The sequence below is a fragment of the Gymnogyps californianus genome, chromosome 3 (assembly GCF_018139145.2).
Source record: "Gymnogyps californianus isolate 813 chromosome 3, ASM1813914v2, whole genome shotgun sequence".
Classification (NCBI taxonomy): Eukaryota; Metazoa; Chordata; class Aves; order Accipitriformes; family Cathartidae; genus Gymnogyps; species Gymnogyps californianus.
The window spans coordinates 56,570,975-56,584,275 of NC_059473.1; the positions used below are offsets into that span (position 1 = coordinate 56,570,975).

Genomic DNA, 13,301 nt, shown 5'->3' on the forward strand with positions numbered 1-13,301 from the left:
ACTGGAATTACATGATACAGTAGTGACAAAATGGAAAATGCTTTAACCATGTGTTTGAGAGATTAAGGAACAGGATTGAAGGAAGCATGGATTTATCAGGAAGCTCCCTTAGAAAGTGTAGGGGCTGCTTCAAAACCGGGCCTGACACAGTCAGCACATTGGAGACAGGCTGTGGATGCGTGCTGAGGCACGCTGGAGTGGTGGGGTACCTCCTCCACACTCTACAGAGCAGTACAATAAGTGTACATTTGTGTTAACTTGCATTTTGTGGCTCTGCTGCTCTCTTCCCTGAGTAGATTTCCTAAGGTTCCCAGAAGGCTTCGGTTTTGGCCAAGGCAAGAGACTTGGACTGAATATGAGGAAGTCCTGCTGGCAGCTCCTTTGGCACAAGGGCTAAAATACTGGCACTGCAAGGAGTGGCAACAGTTACTGACAGCTGCTCAAAGACCTGAGCTGAGCTCTGCATCTTGGCACACGTGATCTGTCCAAAAGCATGGATGCATAGACAGCATGGCAGCAAGGCTGTACTGCAGAGGAAGTGTGTTTCATGGTTTTGGCCAAATTTCATTAAAATATGTCCTTTTTAACGCAGGCTTGATAGAAGCCCATATTTAAGGACAGTCAGTTTCTCTTCTAGAGATTATCATGGATCATTTGGCAAATATACATTAACAAAGCATTCTGCAAAAGACTTCTTGCTTCTTTCTGCATTTTGTTCTGGTTTTGGTATGAGTGGGATTTCATTATCCAGTGACAACAACAGGCATTTTTACAAACAAAAACAAATGAACAAAACAAGAGCTGTAGAAATGGAAACATACTGCCTCACGTAGGACAACAGCTGGGCTTTTTAAACAGCTAGCCTATATCACCACTGGTAGTATGTCACCTAGATTTCATTACGAAGGTATGCTGCTGTAACTAACAGTGTAATATTTACAGTGTTGAAGTAGGAATGTTAAATGGAATTTGTTTTCTTTAAGTAGCTTAATACTCCTAATCATTCATAGCTATGAAGTGTCTTGCCACATGGAAACATTTGTCGACTTTCAGGAAGCAATAAATAACAGAGTCAATGACAGAACTCCAAAATAAACTCTCCCTTAGTTGTGTTTACTTTTTAAGATTAAAAGGTGTGGAAATACAATCAAGGAAAAATACTTTAACTTGGTTAAGAATGAATCAATTTGGTCTTCAATTGCTTGGGCTGAAAATAACTAAAGAACTGTATTACTCTCCAAAAAAGCAAAGTACCTAAAAAAGGTAATCCTGCTGTTAAGCAGATTGGGAAAAACCATTGCAAGGGATTGTGATGCCACCGGGCACTATAGAACCTGCTCTTGTCTAACCAGGTTTCCTTTAATTAATATAAAAGATTTTGCAATGTCAAAGTAGTCATTTAAAGCAAACAGAAAGAAATCTACTTTATTTTTTTGTTTCTTGCGACTGACTACCTTTTGTGACTGAAGCTATTATTTTATGGGATTTGAAGCTGAAGAGCCAGAAAGCAGATTTTCTAAACATCAAGATAGCAACTTAAGGGCCTGCAGTGTAACCAGGAGCACAGTTTAAGCTATTCAATATTTTTAACACTAGTATCTTCTAATAAATTCTCCCCCTGCAGAAGCAGAATGACTATCAGACCAATGACCAAGAAGATACTTGATACAAAGTTGATAAAAAATATTGATTGATTGCAGAGGACTGCAAACTTTGCTTTCCGAAGTGATAATCATCTGTTCTTTCTGTTGAGCAGATTTGTAGGTGTTTGGTACTTCTGAAGTCAAAACAGAGGTGTCTTGTCAAGTGACACGCCCGGGAAATTAACTTTGAAGTCACTCCTTCGGAAATAATACACTGGGGCTGAAGGTCCAGCCCACAGCCTTGGATGATGGCAGATTTTCACTGATTATTCAGTAGTTCCTGCAACGCTGTCATCTTTCATTTGGTAGAAAATTCACAACTTCAGCAGCTGAGCAGACTGAATGAGTAATGAGCAACTCGGTCACAAATTTCTGAGTCAAAAGTTGAAAGATAAAACCTGAAGTTACCTCTAACTGTAATAATAATTCAGACAGGATTTAACAAAGAAGCTTGAACAAAACTACAGTTGTGCTGTAATTACCCAAATTCTTGATGCAGCTGTTAATAACCAGATTATACTGTTCCTAATCTGTTGTAGAGGAACAAAACTGCTCAAGCAGTTAGGAGGCAATGACTTCAACATCACTATGAAACACCAGACAATAAAGGGTATTTAAAATAAACCATTATCATAGCTGAACACATATAAAAATAATCTCTTTATTGTGATTTTTTTTTCTCGTTACCTGACAGTGGTATTTCTTAAGAATAAATATTAACAGGTGAAAGTATCTCTGCTGAACCTGCAATTTCAGGTTTCTTGCAGCAGCAGTGCTGTCATAACCAACTTCTTCCCCAGCTGCTTGTTCCCTGCCCTACACTGCCCCTTCTTTCTGGGCAGTACACCAGCTTGCGAGGCCCCACTGCCCACCAGATGAGGGACGTGCCCAAGTGGGAGTCACCGCTTCCCACCCTCTTCACCCTGGATGTTGCCAGCAGCGACACTGCCTTCAGTAAGCCTCCTCCCTGCTCGTTTCTGCCCTTGCACAATCCATGAGTCGTCTGAAACCCTCTGCAGAGCTAAAATAGGGAACAGATTTGACAGAAAAATAGCATTTTTTAAGACTGGTTGTTTTTCAGCGGAATCATTTGAGCCCATAAACATGTAACTGAGCAAACATCACGTTCTCCAAACAGTGGAGGAGAGGTGAGAGCAGGAATAAGGTAAGGACCCGGGGCTGCTGAATGTCTCACAAAAAATGGTGTGGCCATGTGTAGCCTTCTGATACAACCAGCTGCCTGGGGAGTTGAGCTAAACTGTTGTACTCTGCACTGGAGCAGAGCTGGAGCTCTGAAAAAAAAAGAGCATCTGACTAAGCAGTAACTAATAGCTGAGGCGGCAGCGCCTTTAGCAGCTGTAGTCATTTTGGAAATGAACTTAGGACTATCCCCTAAACCACAGCGACCTCAAAAGCCGACCTTACCCTGAATTAGGAAAGATTTATTCTTTTGTTTTCCTACTCTGAGAGCATTTCAGACTGAGATGAATAAAAAACACATTTAAAGAAATTATATTGGTAGATGAAGATCCTAAAGAAGTTTTAAAATGGGCAACACTAAAATAATTCTGTAAGATGTTACTTTTTTTACCTCAAAACACTTTTATACTTTGAAGTAAAATAAATTGATTTTAAATCTATTACTCTAATACAAGAGAGATAATAAACTGACCATCACTTACAATAAACTTTACAATAATTGTCACATTATAATAAACTGGAAAAAACGAATACGTAGTGACTTTTTGTGCTAAATCCACTGTTTTAAGCTTTAGTAAGTGATTTGTTCATCTGTATGACGGAGGTTTTAGTCTGATGATAAACAATACATTGCTTGGCTTTTAAACCAATTCAGTAAGAGCTCTTTCAGGAAGATCAAAAACCAACAACCTTTCACCTTCAACTCAATAAATCATATTCCATTTAATTCAGTTTTTATTCAATGAAATGATGTATAAAAACTTACAAATCTGAGAACTTAACTATACACAAAAAGATGATATTCAGTTTAAACGTATACACAGAGAAGAGCCATGGTTTGTGACTTGCCCTCTCCCGCCCCTCCCCCAAAACACACACTGTCTCCATTTATGATGGGGCACTTAGTCTGTCCGCTTACACCTTCTGTTGGCCCAGTAATTGCTCGGTGGGCTTCATTGCTGCTGTCAGTTTAGTTTTTTAGGCTACCAACAAAAAATCTGGGCATCTATATAAAACAGTAAGAATCAACAACTTGATTTTTAACACAAAGATGCAGTGCTACCATCAGCAGTAACTAAAACTACAGAATTCACCCTTTCAGTTTTTGCAGACTTTGTCTCGGCTTTGAAAATAACGGGACTCTCACAGAGCAGAATTTGCCAGCCAGCACTACAGATTCGCTTCAAAACAACCATGATCCCCTGTTGCTAGAATGTCTCTGCACCATTTTTTTCTTCCTCTTAACTCATGCCACTAGACCAAACGAAATCATGGACATTCCTTGCCTGAGTAAGGCAATAGAGCTTTTCTCTCTCCTTTCATCCAGAATGACTCAAAGCTATAGCTAACAACACACGCATGTGCTGCACTAATGATGGTACAGTGCTCACCAGTATGTCGCTTCTCTAGTTTCCTTTGTAGCTTGCGTGACAACACTTACCTATTAGCTTCTCTTCAACAGGCCAATAAAAATGCACACAGCTCAGGACGTTTAAAATTTGATTAAAAATAACCTGTGCAATGACTAGTTTTGTCAAACAACTAAAAGACTTTCTGGGCTGAATCTGAGAGTAGATGGCCAGTTACTTAAAAAGGATGTGTGCATTTATTTACCTGTGCCAAATATACACACAAACACTTTCTATATATATATATATAAAAATCTTTATACATATACAGTATTTTATATATATATAAAGATTGCCATCACATTATTATTACAGCTACTTAAGTCAAAATTTGACTAAGTAACTACTTTGCTCGACTCGATGCTATCTGAAACAGATACCCAAAGGCATACTTGAAGGAAAACATAAGGCTAAAAGAAACCCAACGCCCTCAGCTCTTTTTAACTCAATGAACAGAGATTTTTGCATTCATTGAGAAAAGTTCTGAGGGTTTTAAGTTATAACCTTAATCAACTTGCATGTGGACTTCTAAAAAGCATGGTGTTTAATTTGCCAGGTCTTCTCGAAATGCCTTTTACCAGGGAAACTAATATATATATATATATATATTCTTTGCTTACCAAACTGATACTCTGTTTCTCATTACACTCATCATTGTATCTAAATACACTTTTAAGCAATCTAAATTTTGTTTAAAATCTATTAAATTTGGATTAACTAATACTATCAATATAGTTAGCTGGATTATTTTTTCACACGTTCCTTTGTATTAAAATCAATTATGTTGTGGTTTGATGCAAGAGCTTTTTGTTTGTTTTGGTGGGAGAGGCAAAGTCCAGTTTCCTAACGTGCCAGTACAGTTCTGGTTGCTGAAGACAAAGGGTGGGAAGGAGGCTGGTGGAAAAGATGGCAGGGGTAAGTGAGGTGGGAGGTGGGGGAAGGAAAAAATTGATTTAATAAAAAATGAGTAAAGAAACTTTAAAAAAATTGATATAGGTTTCACATTCAGTCTAACAACACTGCTTCCTGCTCCTTTTTGATGGAGGCTAACACTGCATTATCAGTCTCTGTGGGTTCTGTGTCCCCACCACCTAGCAGAATGGAGCGATCTTCTTCTAGTGTAAAGACAGAGTTTTGATTTTGGCACGAATGTTTGACTACTTCATTGGGAGTTGAAAACGTTTTGTCACACAAGTTACATTTGTAGGGCTTGTTGGTCTGTACTAGCATGTTGTCCATTTGACTGCCTTCCTCAAAAGTACAGAGTTCCAGAGTCTGTTTGTCCACCATCGTGTACGTGTCCATGCTCTGGTTTAGGCACACGTGTCTGGCAGCCTGGTTAGCCCTACAAAAGCTTTTGTCACAAGTGCTGCACTTGAAGGGCTTGCCAGTGTGTATGTACATGTGCTCCCTCCAGTGGCTTTTCTGAATAAATTTGCGACCACAGATGGAACATTCGTATTTCCGTCTTTTTACTTCCCTCTCTTGATCTGCCTGCTCCAAGTTGTCTATGTCTGCAATATCGGAAGGGGGTGGTGTCTCTGACTGCTGCTGCCCATCAATTATTGGGGAGTCTGAGATCTGCTGCAGCTCGCTGTCACTAATCATCCCTGCTTCAGGCACTTCCACGGCATCTTTATCAGCTGTGTTGTTACAGAGAGACAAAGAAATATTACTTTCTCCCTGCTGGCTAGACGTGAAGGGAACTCCTGTGTGGATCTGCAGGTGCTCACGCAAACTACTTCGCAAATTGAACCGGCGACCGCAGAGGTGGCAGGCATAGTATTTTGGGAAGCTTCCGTTCCTTTTCATAATGCTTGGCTTGACATGTGCTATTGTGAGTGAGGCAGGCTGTTCATCTGAAGAAGATGCTTCCATGTTGGCCTCTTCTCCTGCAGGTGAATTATTACCAGCAGCAGATACCAATTCTGGAGATAAAGAAGATGGCAATGGGTCAGAAGTGGACATATTTGTCCGGGTCACTTGTGGCAGAGTTGTAGCTAACTGCGAGAGCTGTGAGCCTTCAGAAACCTGCTCTTGGTTCATCCGTGATGTCTGTGGCCTTGGTTCTCGCCCGAGTTTGTCAGTCGCTGATGTAACCTTAGTGGGATGTCTTATCTGGTGATCAGCAATCTGAATGCCATATAATGAAGATGCTAATGGAAAAACTTGATCCGGGTGAGAAAAAGTTCCCTGACTTGCAAGGCTGGCCTCTTGAATTAGTGGATATGCATGCAGAAACTTTATTCCCTGTTCTAGTCGAACTGGGTCAATGAGCTGCGGTGCCATCTTCCCAGTGTACATCAAATGCAAGAGATAACTGAAGATATCTGGCTGTATGTCAGTCGCTTTCAAACGGACACATTCACTGAAAGGTGAAACAAAATGATCAATAAGAGATAAGGAAAATCTTTTTTACCAGATCTAGGTTATTCAAGCATTGATAAAAATCGGAGGCATCTACTTAAATTCAAAAGACAGAATCTGCAGTAAATATAGAGAAACGCTTTAACGTAAAAGAGCTAATCTTATTGGCCACTTGAAAGATGACATTTTTTTCCTCAGGGAAGTAACTGTCTTGAAAGACAAAGCTGTCCCATTGCAATCTACGCCTTCCTAAATTGCTGTTATGTTATAGATTTGTTGTCACATATGAATATATTTTGTAAATTGCAAAGATATTTTTCCCCTTTTTTTGGTTGGATTCAAACACGTCTGTAGCTAAATTAAAACCTGCTAGCACTGGACTCGACATTCACAATGCATTAAACTTTTCTCAGTACTTAGCCCTGAAAACACCTAGAATTCATCTGGCACTTGCCTGTTTGGCTTCTATGTCCTACTAGTGTTTACAGCTACAGTTCTGCAAATGTGTGGTATCACCTTGTCTCAACCGCATTACGATCCAGAAACCATGCAGGACAGGGTGTGAATCCCCTGAGGATCTGATGCAACAGGTGTAGCCTGAGCACATCTAAGCCGTGGAGGCCAGGCTCCTTACAAAGCGGAACGGTAGCTTCTTTCCTTGAATAGGGAGGAAGAAGCGGTAGCACCAGTGGTACGCCTGGTCAGCCTAACAGTCCCGTGGTTAGAGCACTCAACAAAGGGAGGCGCTTTGACTGTGATGCCCTCTTCAGCCTAACAGGACTGAAACCAACACCGTCCTCCAGCTGAGAGCATGCCCTATGCATCAACCTTTAGGATACTCTGGACTGAAACACCCACCACTCCTCCGGTTGAAGCTGGATCTCTGTGCAGAAAGAGAGGCAAGGTTCACAGAAGAAGAAAGAAAATCAGGAACATCTTGGTTAGGCCAGCTAGCTAACAGGAGAGGATCTGGGATTCTAATCGTTTTCCAGAGTTATTTGTAGCTCTTGTATTAAACAAACATTAAATAAAAGACAGAAACAAAAATTCAGAAATGGACATGACTGCGCGCTGCGGTCTGAATGCTCTAAGCACAGTAGGCTACCAAGCTGAGGAGGAAATTATAGCCAATTCTTCCATTTCTTGAGGTGCACCCTTCTTGAGCTCTCTCTCTGACTGCTTTCGAATTCAGATATATTACTCAAAAGTAAACTTTGCAATGCTGTCTTCCAGAGATGACTGTGTGCTCTTGATGGAGCATCAAGACTGATACATCTGCCTGCAGTCCTGTCTCAGAAGTGCAAATGCAGTTCTGTCCTCGATGTTTACTTTTGCCTAAGAACTCTTAGCCAAAGAGTTAAGGGTTTCACTCACTTAACATAAACTTTTTGAGATAGTTCAAATAATTGGGAAACAGAAAAGACCAAAAAAATCTTTAAAACAGTCTTACACTTTCATTATCTTTTCAAAGCCCTCCATGTAAGGCTGCCCGCAAAAAAAAACCCCAACAAAAAAAAACCCCAAAACCACAAAAAAACCCCAACCCTTATTTTCCACCACTACGTAGTATTTTATTATTTAACTGACTTTGGTAAACTGTAAAAAAAATGAACCACATTAACCTCTTCTATAAGTCAATTTCTCAAAATCTCTGAGCAAATACTATTGAGTTGTATATAATGTTACAGAAATGTCAAGAATAGTGCCAAGACAGAGTAGAGGATAGTGAGTGGGGGAAGGAAAGTGCAAGAGTGAAGACAGGATCCTTTAAATACTCAATTCTAGGAATTCTATGCTTTTTTAAGGATAAAGAACTTGTGCTAAATTATAACATCTGTGTTAATGAATCACAGTTCAACTTTAACACATTTTAAAGTGAGATTCTAGTTTGCAGATAAAGCTGGATTCCATATTCCTTATGTGATAGCAAGAAGCAAAAAGAACATTTTCAGGTTTCAAAATGTTGCTAGACCTCCTTAGCTTAGCTAACTGAACAACATTTAAACAGTGAACCTTTTTATAGTTACCTGGTTTGATGAACAAACAACATCTTGAAGTAGTTGGAGAAAGAAGCAAGGACCGATTTGTGTGCCTTGAAGTAGACATCACCAATGGCAACTGTGCAGTCACACAGGAAACCGAACTCTCTCTGAGCATTTAGTTGCTGCAGCAGAATAAGTCCATGGTTGGCCAAATCCATTTTTTTACACTCTGAAAAGCAAATGACTTCCATGTAAAACTTAACAGTAGATGCACAGATGCAACAGTAGCTGTCTCTTAACAGATATTTTCCTCTAATATCCATATGCCATGCTTTAGTAACGCCGCTTAATGCCAAGACACTGTATAAATGATATCTTACACGTAGGCAAGGATCTCTGTTTCATGATGGGCAATGCGATTCACAAAGGTGCAAGTGATTTGCCAAGGCTTAGAGAGCAAAGGAGAGCCAGGACTAAAGAGTTCTGAAAAAGGATGGGGAGGGACTTGGATACAGAAATATAAATAGCTAAAGGAGAGGAAGAAATGTTAATAAGCAGTAAAAACACCTATTTGTAATGGGAAGAACGAAGTGTTTTGGCTGCCACTCATCTGTTCAAACAGGAAAAATAAATCTCCCTTCTGATATTAGTCACCCTCACCTAAGTGGGTGGGAGAGACAAGAGCAGAACCCCATAAAAGACAAGCTAGATACTTTTAACCTGAATTGTCAGTGTCTCTGTATATCTTTTACCTAAAAGTTACGTGTCCATCCAGCTGAATCCAAACCCGACATTACATAATTAAGCATTCTGATGGTTATGCCCTCTCCTGGGAAATGCCAGATACATACCTGAGCCTTCCCAGGCTGAAACAATGAATTCATTCTAGGTCTTGGCAAGCCCTCCGGACTATCAGAACAGGAGGGGCCAATCTTTTCACTCAACAACTGTTTATTTATTTATTGAGATCAGCTACAACAGCATTTTGTAAGGAGCCTGCGTGCCGGAGTGCCTCACGCTCGCCTAGCAAAGCAGGAAACCCGAAGGGTGAGAGGTGCGGTTCCGTCCATCGCTGGCCGTTGGCACAAGGTAGGATAATTAATGGTGAAACGTGGCACCAACCTGAGCCCCCCTAAACCAGGGCCTGCGCAGCCCCCCACCCTCCCTGTGCTTCCTTGTACCAGCTGCTGGAGGCTGCCCGCAAAGAACTACCTGAGAGCTATAAACTTTTTCTCAAGGATTCGCGGGCAGCCTTGGAAGCAAGAATTGATAACTTTGGGAAAAAAACAGCCAGGGAAACTCGTTAGGGCAGTTGCGTATGGTTGGACGGATGGATGAACATAGGGCTAGTAAGATCAACAAGTGGATACAAACTTTACCAAAACAAACAGAGCTTTGAGCAGAAAAAGTGAATGTATGAAGTAATGTAGGTCTGTACGTAGCCATGTAAAGCAGCAAGAGAAGTCAACAAAATTCCTGGGCACGTTATGCCCAGAACAGTGCAGATGCTCTATAAACAAAAAAGAAAGAGAAGGTGAAACCAGGAGATGTGGGTCAAAAGCAGTAAATTTATAAAAAGTCTTGGTTTTTTCCCTCCAAATTTAATAGGAAGTTACCAAAATTTTAGGTAAGGTACAAACAGCTTCTTTCTTTCTTCTATACAGTAAGAGTGTGGCTTTTTGGGAAAGAGAATGGAAGCGTATTCCACATATGCCAATACGTTTAGTCATTGGAGAAACAAGTATTTGTACTTGCTGGACAGTAAAGAATGCCCTCGTATTTCAACCAATAACCAGGCTGACCAAATGCATTCCTTTGCATTCACATGAGATCAGAACTCCTTTGAGTCAGGGGTATAAGGGCAAAGAAAGAAATACAATTTAAGATACAGTTGATTATTTTCTTACAGTTAGTAAAAGAAAAAAAACAGGTTTCAACTCTCTTCAGGTCCATCCTCTTCTCCCTAAATTACTGTTTGGATAATTATGTTTCTACAAACAATATGCTAAAATCCTCTCCCTCCCTCCAAAAGAGGGAATACTCGCTGTCAGTGGTAACAAAAATCACATTCATCATTATTTAATCCTGCAAGATGCTCCATGCAGGTATACTTTGTGACATTACGGAAAACACGCTAGATTTTTTTTTTTTTTTGGTAGCTTTACTTTAGATTATTCGGTGTGCTACATTTTTTAATTCATCAGTGCTGAGTCTGGTTTGTACTTGGACAGCAAAACTTGTCAGGCACAGCAAACCATCGATGTGAGGGAACTCCAAGCCAGGAAGGCATTCTTTCTAGGTATTATCATCCTAAGTTTGCTTAGCTTATAGTTTCACCCTTATCCAAACAGCAGTCACTGTGGCAGTTGAAGCTGTTACCCTTCATCAGAGACCTGAATTAATCTTTTCACAAAATGATACGGCGTTCGTACACGTGCGCAACACCACGTTTTTGTGTGCATTTGAGAGATATTTTAACGCTTTGAACTGGAAGCACTAGAAGAATTACACGCTAAGGAAATTATACGGCAGAGGAAAAGAGTCAGGAAAGCACTTTGTCTCTCTTTTATATAGAGAAGGGTACATTATCGGTAAGCGTATGTTCAGGAGTTTTACCCTTAGCTAAATAAAATGATGATTAACACCAGCGAGGCCACATTTTAGTGTTGACTGATTCAACAACGGTGTAAAACACTTCTTGTGCCCTGAAACCCTATAGGGACAGTCCTTCCATTGTATGGTTGACAGGCTGGCCTGGCTCCGCTTTATCACGACTTTTGAAATTACCTAATTTGCTCAACGGTGGGTGAAAAACCACGCGAGGCTGAGTCCCTTCCGAAAGCGTACGTTTATTTCGGAGACCACGAAGGGAAAAGCGGTGGCCACAGGTCGAGGATGAGACTGAGAAAGAGCCGGTACCGCGCCACGGACGGGGAGAAACAGGCCGACGAGAAAAACGCTGCGAGCGATGAGGCAGGGGGAGAGAGCAGAGACCGGCAGCCCTTCGGGCAGGGGAAGCCGGCCGCGTTGACGGCCCTCAGCCGCTGGCCCGGCTCAAGCGCAGCCCGGCGCTTCCCGGTCGGCCCTCACACGCCTCAGCGGCCGCCAAACCTCCCACCGAGCCCCCGGCTCTCCTGCCACTTCAGCGCCAGCGGGCACCAGCCGGGCCCCACCGCCCGCCGCTCCCCGCGCCTCCGGAGCAACGGCAGCGGCTCGGCAGCGCGCTGCCGGCGCCCCCAGCCCCGAGCGGCGGGCAGGCGGCTGCCGGAGACCCGCGCTGGGGCCCGGACCGGCCCCGCCCGCCGCGACGGGACCGCGCGCGCGCGCCGGCAGCGGGGCGAGGGAGGAGGGGGGCGGGGGGAGGGAAGGGGTGCGCGCCGCTGGGGCGCTCCCGCCGCCTGCCGGCGCCGTAGCGCGCGGCGGGGCGCCGCTCGCGGCGGGGGGGGGGCGTGGCCTGCCGCCCGCCCTCTCCCCCGCCCCCCTCGTCCCCGGAGTCACGCTCGGCCTCTGTGGCACAGGTGACGGCGCCCTCCCATTGGCCGCCGGGGCGGAAGGCCGGGTGGCCGCGCGCCGCTCTCACTGGCTGCGCCCCGCCCCTCCTCCCCTCTCTCCGCCCGCCTCTCCCCCCCCCGCGCACGCCACGCGCGCACGGACGGACGGAGACGGCGCGAGACGCCGCGCGAGCGGAGCCGCCAGGGCGCGCGAGACGGGAACCGCCGCTGCTGCCGCCGCCGCCAGGGCCGCCCAGCCTGCCGAGGAGAGACAGGCGGGGCCGCCCCCTCCCGCGCCGCGCGGCGCCCTCCTCCCCCGCCCTTCCCTGCGCCGGATGCCGCCGGAGGGGGGGGCCGCCCCGCTGCGGGAGGGAGGGCGCGCGGGCCCCAACCGGCCGAGCCGACCCCAGCCCGGCGCCGGGCGACACCGGTCCCCCCCCGCCCCCTTCCCCCCCTGCCCCTCCCTCTCCCGGCGCGGCCCACCCCCCCCCGGCCCGGCCCTCCCCTCCCCTCGGCGCGGGCCCATCCCCCCCCGGGCTGTGTCCCGGATGGAGCCGCCCGGCCCGGCCCGGCCCGGCGGGGGTTTGTCAGGAGGCCAGGCAGCCCCAGCGGCGCCAGGCGCGGCCCTCCTCCTCCTCCGCGCCCCCCTCGGCCCGCCGCGGCGCGGCCGGACCCCGCGGCCGGGCGCCCCTCGCACACAATGAGGAGGTAGGGCCGAGCAGGCCCCGCCGCGCCCCCGCGCCCGCCCGCCCGCCGCCGCCGCCGCCTCAGCCCGGGCCGCGGCCGGTGCGGCGGGGCCGGGCGCACGTGCGGGCGGCGCCGGGATCCCCCGCGGGGCGCGGCGCGGCCGGTGCTCACCTGGGGGGCGCGGGCCGCCGAGGCGCCTGGTGCCGCGCGGGCCGCCGCCGTCTCCGCGCCCAGCAGCAGCAGCAACAACGGAGTCAGCGCGGCGGCGGCGGCGGCGGCTTTTCCTGTCCGGTTACGTTAGGGTCACATGACCGAGAGCGGAGCACAGAGGCTGCAGCGAGGAGCCCCCGCCGGGGGGAGGGGAGGCGGCGAGCGCTGTGGCGGCAGCAGCAGCAGCAGCAGGAGCCACCCAGCCCCCGCCCGCCCCTCCCTCCCCCGCCCGCCGCGCGCAGCGCGGGCCGCACCGGCGGGACCGGCCCCGCCGCCGCGCTCCTGCCGGGCACCCCCCGGCCGAAAGCCTCC

At 46.1% G+C, this 13,301-nt stretch overlaps 1 protein-coding gene across 2 annotated transcripts; it reads right to left on the bottom strand.

The window, feature by feature from the left end:
* Window positions 1-5,251: 5,251 nt before the first annotated feature.
* On the bottom strand, window positions 5,252-12,987 carry ZBTB2 (zinc finger and BTB domain containing 2). Of its 2 annotated transcripts, XM_050893995.1 has the most exons (3): window positions 12,951-12,987; window positions 8,647-8,830; window positions 5,252-6,620 (listed from the first exon to the last, which is right to left on the bottom strand). In XM_050893995.1, the coding sequence occupies exons 2-3, from the start codon at window positions 8,817-8,819 to the stop codon at window positions 5,258-5,260; spliced, it is 1,536 nt and encodes a 511-aa protein (XP_050749952.1). In that variant the 5' UTR covers window positions 8,820-8,830; window positions 12,951-12,987; the 3' UTR covers window positions 5,252-5,257. The 2 variants fall into 2 exon arrangements, with proteins under 2 accessions (XP_050749952.1, XP_050749951.1); XM_050893994.1 differs by lacking the exon at window positions 12,951-12,987 and having other exon boundaries at window positions 8,647-8,852.
* Between the last annotated feature and the right edge of the window lie 314 nt (window positions 12,988-13,301).

Excerpts from the sequence above, each read along its gene's own strand:
- ZBTB2 (XM_050893994.1), bottom strand. The coding sequence starts at position 8,852 with ATGGAAGTCATTTGCTTTTCAGAGTGTAAAAAAATGGATTTGGCCAAC. Across the intron at positions 6,621-8,646 it reads TTGTTTGTTCATCAAACCAG|TGAATGTGTCCGTTTGAAAG; the intron begins GTAACTATAAAA and ends TTCACCTTTCAG.